Source organism: Ovis canadensis, chromosome 6 (assembly GCF_042477335.2).
Source record: "Ovis canadensis isolate MfBH-ARS-UI-01 breed Bighorn chromosome 6, ARS-UI_OviCan_v2, whole genome shotgun sequence".
In the NCBI taxonomy this organism is placed as follows: domain Eukaryota; kingdom Metazoa; phylum Chordata; class Mammalia; order Artiodactyla; family Bovidae; genus Ovis; species Ovis canadensis.
Window position 1 is genome coordinate 120072021 of NC_091250.1, and position 14685 is coordinate 120086705.

Below are 14685 nucleotides of genomic sequence, written 5' to 3' on the forward strand. Positions count from 1 at the left end.
TGAAACTCAGTCAAACCAACCAACCATCTCTCCTGGGCATGGCCAGGAGAAAGCCTACACCTGTAAGAACTGGCACCTCTTTGAAAATTTCGTCTCCCATCTCCCGGGCCTCATGGCAGCTCAGCAAACCCTTTATCGACCCCTGCCACCTCCTCACTCACATTCACACCCTGCTCTTGCCCTTCTCATCCCATCAGATGACCTCCTTTCCAACCGCTATCCCAGAAAGTGGACTCAGTTCAGTCCAGTCCAGTCACCCAGTCGTGTCCGACTCTTTGTGATCCCATGAACTGCAGCACACCTGGCCTCCCTGTCCATCACCAACTCCCGCAGTTTACTCAAACTCACGTCCATCGAGTTGGTGATACCATCCAAGCATCTACGACAGAGGATGAAGGTGGACTACCATCTCCGAATTCCCGCACATCCGGAAACAGTTCTACGTCCCAGCAGCTCCGCCTCTTCTCTTCCCATCTCAGAGAACCAGGATGCCCACTCTGTTTTTCTGAAAAACTCATAATTCCCCTGGCATCCATGACATGATTTTCTCCTGGTTCTTCAAGGTCTATACTCTGCTTCTTGTTTTGATTCTTCTTGAATCTTGCTCCTTCAATGCTTGCAAGATCCAAGATTTGGCATAAGGCTTTTTACTACCCATTCTACATGCCCTCCTGGACCACAGGCATCTCTGTTATTGGATGATACCAATTTTGTTGTTCAGCTGCTCAGTCGTATCCAGCTCTTTGGACCCCCTGGACTGCAGCATGCCGGGCTTCCTGGTACTCCTGGGCCAGGGGCATCTCCATTATTGGATGCTGCCAATACGTTAGAGAATCTCCTGAGAACTATCAATCCTCTGCTTGAAATGGTCAGACAAGGACAAGGTGTTCCACTGCTCTGGGGAGATCACGGACCACTGGAATTTGGGTTAAGCACCCTCCCTGAGCCATCTCATCTCGAACATCCTTGTTCTCCGTGTGCTCCCACCTGAGCTCAGTAGAGACACTCCATCTCCAGGCATCGCCAACTCAAGATATCAAGCCACACTCAGCATTTTACGCCCTGACTTGCTGCCATTCTGGGGTCTTTATTTCCATAGACCTGATGCTCTACACCCTCTTCTTCCCACCATCACCTCCTCAGACACAACCTTCTCAGCTCTCCCACTTTTTCTTGCCTCTCCATCCCTACTGCAAGTACTTTCATGAAATTCCTACTGGATTAGCCCCCAAACTCCTAATGATCCTCTGCTCAGCAGCCAGGGCAGTGCTTCTAAAACAGATGAACCAAGCCACCCTCTGCCCCTTCAGTGACTCCCATCTCCTTGGTGTGAGATGAAAGCCCTCAGGGAAGACCTCTGGCTTTATCTTGCTCAGCCTGCTCTCTGCCCTGGCTCCCTTCTCTGCCCACCCACTGGACAGCATCCATCCACACTTCCCCCCAAACCTCATCATGGCCCTTTCTTCTATGTAGACTTTCCTAACTCTAGAGAGTAAAATGAATTGCTCCCTCCACTGTACCTCAGTCTTCCCATATATCCATCTATCACGGTCCCTGTAAGCCACAAAGTCCTCACTTGCTCACCTATTGGTCCTCCCACCAGACTGGCCTGAGCATCTTCCCAGAAGGGCCAGGTCTAAGTTCATTGTGAATTTCTAGTGTCCAGAATAACACCAGGGTGCCAAGGAAATATTTGTTTAATTCAAAATATGTGAACAGCAGGTAGTAGAATGTCAAAGCGAAAAACAGAATTTGAGGGAAGCCATCTTCTTGAGGATGATTGAGCCATCCTCGTAGCTCAACACATAAAGAATCTGCCTGTAATTCAGGAGACCTGGGTTCAATTCCTGGGTTGGAAAGATCCCTGGAGAAGGAAATGGCAACCTACTCCAGTATTCTTGCCTGGAGAATCCCATGGACAGAGGAGCCTGGCGGGCTACAGTCCATGGGGTTGCCAAGAGTCAGACACGATTTAGTGACTAAACCATTCATCCTCTTTGGAATTTAAAACATGCCTTTATTAGTGATGCCTGGAGTTTGAGCAGTTAGCAGCTGGCATCTGCTCTAACCCACCGGGCAGTAATGTCACAGAGGGTTAGGGCGATATTTGCTTTGAATGATAAAAAGATCCATCTAAAATTTAAACAAGGAGAATTCATTAAAAGGAAAATAAAAGACTCCCTCAGTAAATCTTGGCCCCTTAACTATACCTTCTTTATCACTTAACTTCAGAAATGGGATCCTTGGCTCCAGGGTATATTTAATACTCAAATACAACAGAGAATTTGAGTATTAAACATGCTTCTAGGTACCAGCTCTTTAATCTTGCCAAATGAACTGTCCCAGAAACCATGCTTTTGATAGGGGAAAGAAAATCCACCACATACATTAGCTATTAGCTGCTCAGAATATTCTCTTTCCTTCTTTTCCACATCTGCCAGGGTGATGTATTCAGAGTCACTGCCACCCAACATCTCTGTGTTTGACAGCTTGACCTGAAGTCTCTTTTCTAATTCCTCCAAGTCCTGGAGAAAAAAAGAAAAAGACAAAGAAAATCTAATGTATCTTAAATTCTAGAGAAGAAATGCTTTTAATTTTTTATCACATTATCATAAAAAAATTTCTTATGATAATTAATGCTCTGGGTGTTGTCCTTTTGAAGGATTGATGAGAAAATCTATTTTTCTTATTAAATGTAAAGCCTCAGGAATAATGGATTGTGTATTTTCTTCTGTATTTTCCTCACCCTCCCCCAAATAGGCCATACTTTAAAAACAATGAAAAGTATCTTCCAATCTTGATGAAGTTCCAGGAACATGTCATGGTACTCTGGAGTGTTGGGATGGAATATCTCCTCTCCACTCCTCTGGTTTCCATGGGGAAGGATTACTTAGTACACCCCAGGGAGGAAGTGATATGTATTTGGTGGTTCAAAAGCAGGAAGTGAGCGCAGCCCCTAGCTTGCCCAGCCTCATCCTCTTTGGGACAGACCATTCAGGGGAGGCCACCACCCTGGTATGGCTTCAGTCTAGAGTGAGCTGGGGAGCAAGGGTCCCTCCTGTGTGTGGGGAGGCCTGAAGTGGCCCAGCTTTGCCAGTAAGTGATTTAGGTAAGCAATTTAGCTAATCTCGGATTCAGCATTAGGAAGCCATGATTGCTATATATCTAAGACATACCCTGCAAGCAGGATCCTCTCAGTAATAAAGCTGACATCTGTATATATGTCTCCCCAACACTTTCTCTTAATTAAATCAGATCTTAGAAGGGAAAGGAGAACCCTATGTATGGAGTCCTTCAAACTCCCACATAGAGTGTGGGTGGCAGTTCTGTTTTCTCCAGACCTGTGTTCACTGACATGAAATCAACACTGGTGTGGGTTCAGGTTCATTAGGAAAACTGCTACTGATTGTCCAAGTGGAAGCCACATGTGGCTTCTAATTCTCACAGCATCTCTACCAGAAAGAAATGAGGGTTCCTTTCCAGGTGAGGAAACTCATCTATGAGAAGCTGAGATATCTTGTCCAAAGTTCCCCAGTAGGAAGTGATATGCTAGGTTAGGTCCCTTAGGCCCATGGACTCCAGAGACCCACTCTTCCAACTGCATGCATTATCTGCTTCTCTCCAAAGCAGCTGCCATCTCTGGGTACTTCTCATCCTCATACAGAGGTTCTAAGGCTGCTGTCAATATTAAAGGAAAGTATGCATTTAAAGTCCTCAGACAGATGACATTCAGTGAATAGTAGCCACTATAATAATTAAAATGCTCTATAAGTGGTAGAGGTGAGATTTGATCCCAGACCTGCAGACACCAAAGCTCTTATTCTTGCTATATGACACATGACATTGTTTCATTACTCATATAACTGCAAGTATCACCACACAATCATTATTTTTTGTCGTTGGAGAGTCATTTAGACTCATTGAACCTCAACTTCCTCAGCTGTAAACAAAAATAATGATGGCCACTCACAGGGCTGCTGTGAAGATTAAATAATACGTGTAAAGCCCTGTGTGCACTGCCTGATGATCACAATAGTGGTACTCAGGATGATGACGATGATGACAAGAAAAACGAAGCTGGTCTGCCTTTTCCTTGGGATCTAGTGATGAATCCTCCCACATGGAATCCAAGGGAATGAAGAAGAAACATTCTTTCCCAGTCTCCCGAACCTCATGGTGGTGGCGACAAGGATGACAATGGTGACTGTGAGGAAGATAATGGTGATGGTGGGCAGTGAGGGTGATGACAATGATATGATAATGAAGGTGAGGGTCGTGAAGTGACGGTGATGAGGATGATGGTGGAGGGGGTGACGGTCACTGGGATGGAGATGATAATGATGCAGGTGATGCTGGCGATGGGAGTAATGAGTGATGGCAACGACGGTGGTGGTGATGATGGAATGTTGGTAGTGCTTTTGGAAGTAAGGAGAAGCATGGTGATGGTGGTGGTGCTGACGATTATAAGAATGGCAATGAAGACAAAGGTAATGGTGGTGATGGTCATCATAAGAAGGATCACGACCATAACAAAGATGGCGGTGGTGACGGTGACACTGATGATAATGGTGGTGGTGGTGGTGGTGGTGACTGTGTTGGTATTGAAACGATAATAATGGCAATGATATTGATGATGATGGTCAAGATCATATAATCAGTGTCTAGCTGCTACTGGGTGTTCATTGGAAGGACTGATGTTGAAGCTAAGACTCCAATACTTTGGCCACCTGATGTGAAGAGCTGACTCATTTGAAAAGACCCTGATGCTGGGTAAGATTGAAGGCAGGAAGAGAAGGGGATGACAGAGGATGAGATGGTTGGATGGCATCACTGACTCAATGGACATGAATTTGGGTAAACTCCGGGAGCTGGTGATGGACAGGGAGGCCTGGCGTGCTGTAGTCCATGGGGTCACAAAGAGTTGAACATGACTGAGCGACTGAACTGAACTGAGCTGCTACTTTGTTATGTGTTTCATGCACAACTCTCTCCTTTCTGTAATCCCACAGGACAGGAATTACTATCCCATGGCACAAATGAAAAACCTAGCATTCTGAGAGTTTGTGAAAGACAGACCATGGTATCAACCTTTACTGCCCTGATTCATTTTGCTGTGCATAAAACAATATAAAGGTTGTATAAAAGGCTGAAAAGAGAAGAATGCAAAGTGGTATTAACAGTTGTAACTAATAAACAAGGTATATATTTTAAAATACCCCCAAACTGTATGGAAAATAACATCAATAGTGGTTCTCTTTGAGTACTGGATATGACTGACATTCTTTTTTCCTACTTCCAATATTTTTCCACATTTTAATAATATATATTGTTATCTTTATGTTTATACCTATAGTTTTATATATCATTATATTGTGTTGAAAACTGTATGTTGTAATAAAGTATTTTTACACATAAAAGATACTTCCCTATGATATTATGTTTTATACATCTGAATAAACTCTTTAAGTTACTTTGCAATATAGGTTGAAGACTTACATTTTCTTGCTTTGAAAGAATCTTCTGGTATAATTCATCATCAGACTTCTTTTTAGGAAGAAGGTCAAGGAGGCACATTTTAAAAATCTGAATAAACATCTATTGCCGAAAAGGGAAACAAAACAAGAAAGATTTAAACTATGGTATCTCTACCCCTCCTTCCTTTTTCTCCTACCATCTTCTTTCTCCCCTTATCCCCACAATTTTTGCTCTAGGCAAAGACCTCAGATTTAAAACCATGACAGTGGCCTATAATGAACTGTGTTTTCATGAAGCTTCTAAAGCAAAATGCCTCATCTCTCCCGCACATATTTATAAGGAGCCTACTCTTTAGGAAGCCCCCCACTTTCCCCATTTCCATGAGTGAAGAAAACAGACAAGGCAAAGTGAGAGTTGCTTCTCTCTGGAAACAATCAGAACACTTGTAAGAAATTAAGATGTGTAAAGTCATCCACTCCAGCCCCCTGGCTCAATGGATGGAAGTGTTCTTTAAATCAAGAAGGGTCCTCCGTAGGCAGGGACACCTTGGCAAGTCCAAGGGTGCTGTCTTCACAGTTTGTTTAACCATTTACCTATTGCAGGACATCTAAGTCTTTCCAGTTTGGGGTTATTCTGAATAAAGCTGCTATGAACATTCACATAGAGATTTTTGAGTGAACATAAGTTTTTCTGTGATAGTCCAAGAGTACAGTTTCTAGTTCTTCTGGTAACTGCGTGTTCAATTTTATGAGAAACTGCCTGTTTTTTGGAGTGGGCTTTTATAGTCCTACCAGCAATGTATTAGTGATCGAGTTTCTTCACATCCTCACCAGCATTTGGTGTTGCTGCTGTTTTTATTTTAGCCATCTTGATAGGTACGTAGTCATATCTCATGTGGTTTTAATTTGCATTTCCCTATTGTCACCCTGCTTATTTAACTTTTATACAGAGTACATCATGAGAAACACTGGGCTGGAAGAAGCACAAGCTGGAATCAAGATTGCTGGGAGAAATATCAATAACCTCAGATATGCAGATGACACCACCCTTATGGCAGAAAGTGAAGAGGAGCTAAAACGCCTCTTGATGAAAGTGAAAGTGGAGAGTGAAAAAGTTGGCTTAAAGCTCAACATTCAGAAAATGAAGATCATGGCATCCGGTCCCATCACTTCATGGAAAATAGATGGGGAAACAGTGGAAACAGTGTCAGACTTTTCTTTTTGGGGGCTCCAAAATCACTGCAGATGGTGACTGCAGCCATGAAATTAAAAGACGCTTACTCCTTGGAAGGAAAGTTGTGACCAACCTAGATAGCATATTCAAAAGCAGAGACATTACTTTGCCAACAAAGGTCCGTCTAGTCAAGGCTATGGTTTTTCCAGCAGTCATGTATGGATGTGAGAGTTGGACTGTGAAGAAAGCTGAGCACCGAAGAATTGATGCTTTTGAACTGTGGTGTTGGAGAAGACTCTTGAGAGTCCCTTGGACTGCAAGGAGATCCAACCAGTCCATCCTAAAGGAGATCAGTCCTGGGTGCTCTTTGGAAGGAATGATGCTAAAGCTGAAACTCCAGTACTTTGGCCACCTCATGTGAAGAGTTGACTCACTGGAAAAGACTTCGATGCTGGGAGGGATTGGAGGCAGGAGAAGAAGGGGACCACAGAAGATGAGATGGCTGGATGGCATCACCGACTAAATGGACGTAAGTCTGAGTGAACTCCGGGAGCTGGTGATGGACAGGGAGGCCTGGCGTGCTGCAGTTCATGGGGTTGCAAAGTCGGACACGACTGAGTGACTGAACTGAACTGAACTGAACTGAACTGAATGGCTTAAGGAATGACAGAGGATAAGATGGTTGAATCGCATCACTGACTCAGTGGACATGAGTTTGAGCAAGCTCCAGGTGATGGTGAAGGACAGGGAAGCCTGATGTGCCGCAGACCACAGGGCCACAAAGAGTAGGTCACAACTGAGTGACTGAACAACAACAATGGCTTAATGGTGTTGAACATCTTTATCTTTTCATGTGCTTTTGTGTGTGTTTACTTGTCAGCCATATATTCTTTTTGGTGAAATATCTGTTCATGTCTTTTGCCCATGTTCCAATTGGATTCTTTATTATTTCTGTCGAGGCTTGAGAGTTCCTTATATATTGTAGGTACTGCTGCTGCTGCTAAGTCGCTTCAGTCATGTCTGACTCTGTGTGACCCTATAGATGGCAGACCATCAGGCTCCCCCGTCCCTGGGATTCTCCAGGCAAGAACACTGGACTGGGTTGCCATTTCCTTCTCCAGTGCTATTTCTTTTTTAGAATGTGGTTTGCAAAATACTGCCTCAGTGTTTTCATCCTCTCAACAGGGTTTTTTGCAGAGCAGAAGTTTATTTTGATGAGTTTCAATTTATTAGTTTTCCCTTTTACGGATCATAATATAGGTGTTAATCTAAGAACCCTTTGCTTAGCTCCCAAAGACTTTCCTTCTTTAAAAAAAAAAAAGATTTATAGTTTTATACTTTAAATTTAAGTACATGAGCCATTTTTAGTTAATTTTTGCATGAGGTTTGAGGTTAAACTTGAGGTTCATTTTGGTTTACTTATGGATACTCAACTGCACATAATTCATTGAAAAGATTAACATTCCTCCACTGAACTGCCTTATACCTCTGTCAAAGGTCAGTTAGACATACTTATGAAGCAAGGCATCTTTTGTTTTTGATAATTAATTGACATAACCAGCTTTGTTCTTTCTGAAGATTGCTTTGGCTATTTGGGGGTCTTGTGTGTCCATACAAATTTTAGGATTTTTTTTTGTTCTATTTGAAAAATACCATTCAGATTTTGATAGGGACTGAACTGAATCTGTAGATTGCTTTCAGTAATACAGATATTTTAACAATAGTAATTCTTTCAATACATGAGCATGGGATATCTTTCCATTTATTTGTGTCTTCCTCGATTTCTTTCATCAAAGTCTTAAGTTTTCAGTATATAAGACTTTCACCTCTTCAGTTAAATTTATTCCTTGGTATCTTATTCTTTTTGATGCAACTGTAAATGGGATGGTTTTCTTAACTTCTCTTCCTGTTAGCTCGTTTTTTGTGTATAGAAACACAACAGATTTTTTTATGTTGATTTTGTACCCTGCCACTTCATGGAATTTATTAATTCTAATGGTTTTCTGTAAAGACTTTTCTATGTATAAAATCATGTCTTGAAAAGAGTCTTTACTTCTTCCTTTCCATTTTGGATTCTGTTTATTTCTTTTTCTTGCCTAACTTCCCTGGAAATTCCAGTATTATGGTGGATAAAAGTGGTGAGGGGGGGCATACATGTATTGTTCCTGATCTTAGAGGAAAAGTTTTTAGCTTCTCACTGTTGAGTATGATGTCAGTTGCATTTGTCATATTACGTTAAGGTACATTCTCTCCAGGCCTGCTTTGTCAAGAGATCTTTGTCATAAATACGTGTTGAATTTTGTTAAGTGCTTTTTCTGCTTTGAGATGACCACGTGATTTTTATCCTTCATTTGTGAATGTGGTGTATCATGTTGACTGATTTGTGGATGTTGCACCATCCTTGCATTTCTGGAATAAATCCCACTTAATTATGGTGTTAAACAGTGAAAGTGTTAGTTGCTCAGTCCTGTCTGACTCTTTGTGACCCCAGGGAATGGGGCTGGCCAGGCTTCCCTGTCCATGGAATTCTCTAAGCAAGAATACTGGAGTGGGTAGCCATTCCCTTCTCCAGGGGATTTTCCCGATCCAAGGATTGAACCTGGGTCTCCTGCATTGCAGGCAGATTCTTTACCATCTGAGCCACCAGGGAAGCTATAATCCTTTCAATCTGCTGCTAAATTTGGTTTGTTAATATTCTGTTGAGAATTTTTACATCTGTTTTTACCTGAGATACTGGTTTGTGTTTTTCTTTTTTTCCAGGCATCTATCTGGTTTTGGTATCAGGGAAATGCTGGCCTAGTGAAATGAGTTTGAAAGCATTTCATCGTCTTCAGTATTTGGCCTCTCTCCCCTTCCCTCTTTCTTTCCTCTCCTTAACCCTTCCTAACCTTCCCTGTTTTTTCAGTCCCCCAGTCCTGGACACAGAAATCTGGTCAAAGGGCCCTCAGCCTGAGCTGAGGATTGGAGACTGATCACCTCCTCTTGGCAGAGAACTCGAATTCTGGTTCTGGTCTGGTCTGATTTCTGGTAGGGCTGAGTTCCAGTCCTCCCTTCTCTGGAGGCCCAGGGAAAAGTCCCATAACACCTGGGCATCTATAGGTGGCAGGAGACGTCTGTAAGGCCACCTTTCCACCCCACCCCTCCCACCTCGTCCCCCTTCTTCTTTCAACTTGGCTTCCTTTCCTCCCTTGAAATCTTTGGTGTTAGTACTTAGACTCTTGTATTTAAGGGCTTCCCTGGTGGTGCAGAGGTTAAAGCATCTGCCTCCAATGTGGGAGACCTAGGTTTAATCCCTGGGTCAGCAAGATCCCCTGGAGAGGAAATGGCAACCCACTCCAGTATTCTTGCCTGGAGAATCCCATGGATGGAGGAGCTTGGTGGGCTACAGTCCATGGGTCGCAAAGAGTCAGACACGACTGAGCGATTTCACTTTCACTTTCACTTTGAGAAGGGTTGGTATTAAATCTTCTTTAAGTGTTTGGTAGAATTTACCAGTGAAGCCATTGATCCTTCTTTTTTGGTCAGGAGATTTGTCAATTTTGTTTATCTTTTAAAAGAACCAGACATTGCTTCATTGATCTTTTCAATGCTTACTTTTTTAGTCTCTATTTCATTTATTTCCACTGTGAACTCCGTTATTTTCCTTCCTTCTACTAACTCTGGGCTTCTCTTTTTCTTCTTCTAGTCCCTACAGGTGTAAAGTTGGATTGTTCATCTGGGATTTTTCTTGTTTTTTGAGGTAAGCCTGGATGGCTATGAATTTCCCCCTAGGAACTGCTTATGCTGCATTCCACAGATTTTGCCAAGTTTTATCTCCACTTTTATTTGTCTCAAAATATTTTTAAATGTCTCCTTTGATTTCTTCATTGATTCATTGGTTGTTCAGTAGCACAATATTGAATATTCACGTATTTGTGATTTCTCCAGTTTTCTCCCTGTACAGGTATCCCTAGTATTATTGAATTCGGCTTTAATTGCACTTTGCAGACATTTCATTTTTACAGATTGAAGGTTTGTACCAACCATGTGTTGAGCGAGTATTTCATCATCACTTTTCCAACAGCATTATCTCACTTTGTGGCTCTGGGTCACATTTTGGTAAGTCTTGCAATATTTCAAATCCTCCACCAGCAAAAAGATTACAGTTTGCTGAAGGCACAGATGATGGTCAGAATTTTAAAATAACAAACTATTTTAAAATTAAGCTATGCAGTTGTTCTCTTAGATATGCATTGCATACTTAATAAACAACAGTATAGTGTAAACATAATTTTCATATGCACTGGGAAACCAAAAACTCATGTGACTTACTTTACTATGATATTCACTTTACCATAGTCACTTGAAACCAAACCCACACTATTTCCAATGTATGCCTGTAACTGATTTCTAGTTTCATACCACTGTGGTTGGAAAAGATGCTTGATATGATTTTGACCTTAAATTTATTGGGACGTCTATTGTGGCTTCATTATGCTTGCCAGTACTAATAAGCTCTAAGAAGATAAAAGTTGGCCTGGCTTTTTACCCACTGAAGTCTTAGGCTATGTAAAGTAACAGTCTTTTCTCAGGATGTCCATCTCAAATCTATTTTCTTTTTGACCCCAGACTGAAACAGTAATGTTTCCTGATCTTGCCCCATTTCTTTACATTTAAAAAACTTTTCAATTTAGAACAATTATGAACTTAGAGGAAGGTGCAAGAACAGTAGAGATCTGTGTGCTTTACCCCCAGGTCTGCTATTTTACATCACTGTGGTATTAACATCATACCAAACCTGGAAATCAACATAGGTCCAATACAGCTAACTGACCTTACTCATTTTTTATTCATTTTTCATTTTATTCATTTATGTGTGTATGTGTGTTTGTGGTTTTATGCAATTTTACCTATGGGCTTCCCAGATGGCTCAGTGGTAAAGAATCCACTTGCCAATACCTGGCTTCAGTTCCGTTCCCTGGAGAAGGAAATGGCAACCTACTCCAGTATTCTTGCCTGGGAAATCCCATGAACAGAGGAGCTTGGTATGCTACTGTCCATGGGGTCGCAAAAGAGTCTGCCATGATTTAGTGACTGAACAACAGATTCCTATAACCACTGCCACAAACTGGTGGTGCAGAGGTTAAAGCGTCTGCCTGCAATGTGGGAGACCTGGGTTCGATCCCTGGGTCAGGAAGATCCCCTGGAGAAGGAAATGGCAACCCACTCCAGTATTCTTGCCTAGAGAATCCTGTGGATGGAGGAGCTTGGTGGGCTACAGTCCACGGGTCGCAAAGAGTCAGACACGACTGAGCAACTTCACTTTCACTTTCACTGCCACAAACAAGATAGAGAATCTTCCAGCACCAGGAGAAACCCCTAGTCCTACTGCTCATCTGACAGTAGCCACCCCCTTCCCATAGACCCTAATCTATTTTCGTCTCTGCCATTCTGCTCTTAAAGATGACAACTCCACTGTTCCTCAAGGGCTGCCAGGGAGCTCTAAGCTTCTAGGCTGCTTCTGGTCTGAGTCACTTCTGAAATCTGACTTGTGATAACAAATCTCTACCAGAGGAACAAAATTTGAAGTCTTTGCATAACATGGCTCTCTCCTCCTCCCTGTGTTTTTCTAGGTCCTCACACATGAAGACATGCCCTGCAGAGAATGAAAAGCCAGGCTTAGAAAGCACTTCTCCCAGAGTGATGTTGATTTCAGCCAGACACATTTCTACTGAGCACATACTCTGTGCAGGGCGTTGTTCTGGGGTCTGAGGATACACAGACTTTATACTCAGACAAATCTCATTTGGGTTCTGACTCTGCCATTTACCAGCTATGTGATCTTGGGCAACTGATCGACCTCTCTGAGCCTCAGGTTCTCCATGAGTAAAACAGCAGTGAGGTTTCCATGAGATCAGACATTTAAAGTGTTTAGCCTAGCAGAGTATCAGTGCTTCATAAACGGTGCTGTAATGATGCTGGTTACACATCCCCAAAGAGCCCAGAGCTTGGCCCACAGAGACTTTTCTTTTCTGTGTGTTCTTTAAATTTTTTTTTACTTTTAGCTGGAGGATAATTACTTTACAATATTGGGTTGGCTTCTGCCAAACACCAACATGAATCAGCCACAAAATATATGTAACCACATAGACTTTTCAAAGTCTATGGACAAATTAACTCCATAATTCTATAGAGTAAGAGCTGGAAGTATATTATTTTTACACCTTTCCTAAAGTGGCCCAGAGAGGGGAAGTAACTTACCCACAGTCACACAGCTGATAAGTGTCAAAGGGTAGATTAGAACCCGTTTCTAACTTTTCAGTTCAGTCACTCAGTCATGTCTGAATTTTGTGACCCCATGGACTGCAGCATGCCAGACTTCCCTGTCAATCACCAACTCCCGGAGCTTGCTCAAACTCATGTGTATCGAGTCAGTGATGCCATCCAACCATCTCATCCTCTGTTGTCCCCTTCACCCGCTTTCAATCTTTCCCAGCATCAGGGTCTTTTCCAATGAGTCAGTTCTTCGCATCAGGTGGCCAAAGTATTGGAGCTTCAGTTTCAGCATCAGTTCTTCCGATGAATATTCAGGACTGATCTCCTTTATGACTGACTGGTTGGATCTCCTTGCAGTCTAAGGGACTCTCAAGAGTCTTCTCCAACACCACATCTCAAAAGCATCAATTCTTCAGCACTCAGCTATCTTTATGGTCCAACTCTCATATCCATATGTGACTACTGGAAAAACCATAGCTTTGACTAGACAGACCTTTGTCAGCAAAGTAATGTTTCTTCTTTTTAATATGCTATCTAGGTTGGTCATAGCTATCCTTTCAAGGAACAAGTGTCTTTTAATTTCATGGCTGCTGTCACCATCTGCAGTCATTTTGGAGCCCCCCAAAATAAAGTCTGTCACTGTTTCCATTGTTTCCCCATCTATTTGCCATGAAGTGATGGTACCAGATGCCACGATCTTCATTTTTGAATGTTGAATTTTAAGCCAGCTTTTTAACTCTCCTCTTTCACTTTCATCAACAGGCTCTTTACTTCCTCTTCACTTTCTGCTGTAAGGGTGGTGTCATCTGCATATCTGAGGTTATTGATATTTCTCCCAGAAATCTTGACTCCAGCTTGTGCTTCATCTAACCCAACATTTCTCATGATGGACTCTGTATATAAGTTAAATAAGCAGGGTGACAATATACAGCCTTCACATATTCCTTTTCCAATTTGGAACCAGTCTGTTATTTCATGTCCAGTTCTAACTGTTGATTCTTGACCTGCATACAGATGTCTCAGGAGGCAGGTGAGGTGGTCTGGTATTCCCAACTCTTTCAGAATTTTCCATAGTTTGTTGTGATCCACACAGTCAAAGGCTTTGGCATAGTGAATAAAGCAGGAGTAAATGTTTTTCTGGAACTCTCTTGCTTTTTCAATGACCCAACGGATGTTGGCAATTTGATCTCTGGTTCCTCTGCCTTTTCTAAATCCAGCTAGAACATCTGGAAGTTCTCGTTTCTGGTGCTCTTGGAACTTTTCCGGTTCAAGTGTCTCCCTCCATGGAAGTCTGATCACTTCCTCAAAGCCTACACAACCTCAGGTCGTCTCTTATACGCTCTATGGTACTCCATCATTTATTTGCTTTGTCATATTTTTTGCCTCTGTGCATTTTGTGCGGTCTTTTGACTGCCATGTCTCCTCTGAACAGTAGACTCCATAAAGGCAGGTGCTGCCCGGCAGGGTGGGGAGGCTCCCCGCAGGGGAGATGGGCAGATGAGTGATGGCGCATGCTCCATCTACAACAACAGGCTGCTTCCCTGTGGGCAGTCGCTGGCTGCTCCAGGGGTGAGGCTGGCCAGCCCCAAGGCCCTCACCAGCCCGATGCGGCTCTGAGCACAGAAACGATCACCCCCAGGGATCAGGGCCTTGGAGAGAATCACCAGGGCCACCTGCCCCCAAGCAGGACCAGGTGAGACCGATGAGAGCAGGCTGCACTTCAGGAGGGTGAGTGTCTCATATACCCGGGCTTCTGCAGGGGCGTCTGCGGGGCTTGATTTC

The 14685-nt window shown here is 42.8% G+C and overlaps 1 protein-coding gene across 6 annotated transcripts in view; it reads right to left on the reverse strand.

Annotated features, from left to right (window-relative positions):
* The window catches only part of EVC (EvC ciliary complex subunit 1), a 93821-nt gene that overhangs the window by 65066 nt on the left and 14070 nt on the right, over positions 1-14685 (reverse strand). For all 6 annotated transcript variants that reach the window (XM_069593229.1, XM_069593228.1, XM_069593227.1 and 3 more), the window contains exons 6-7: positions 5497-5595; positions 2388-2525 (exon numbers count right to left, since the gene is read on the reverse strand). In XM_069593229.1, coding sequence (XP_069449330.1) covers positions 2388-2525; positions 5497-5595 — 237 coding nt within the window. The remainder of the gene's footprint in view (positions 1-2387; positions 2526-5496; positions 5596-14685) is intronic.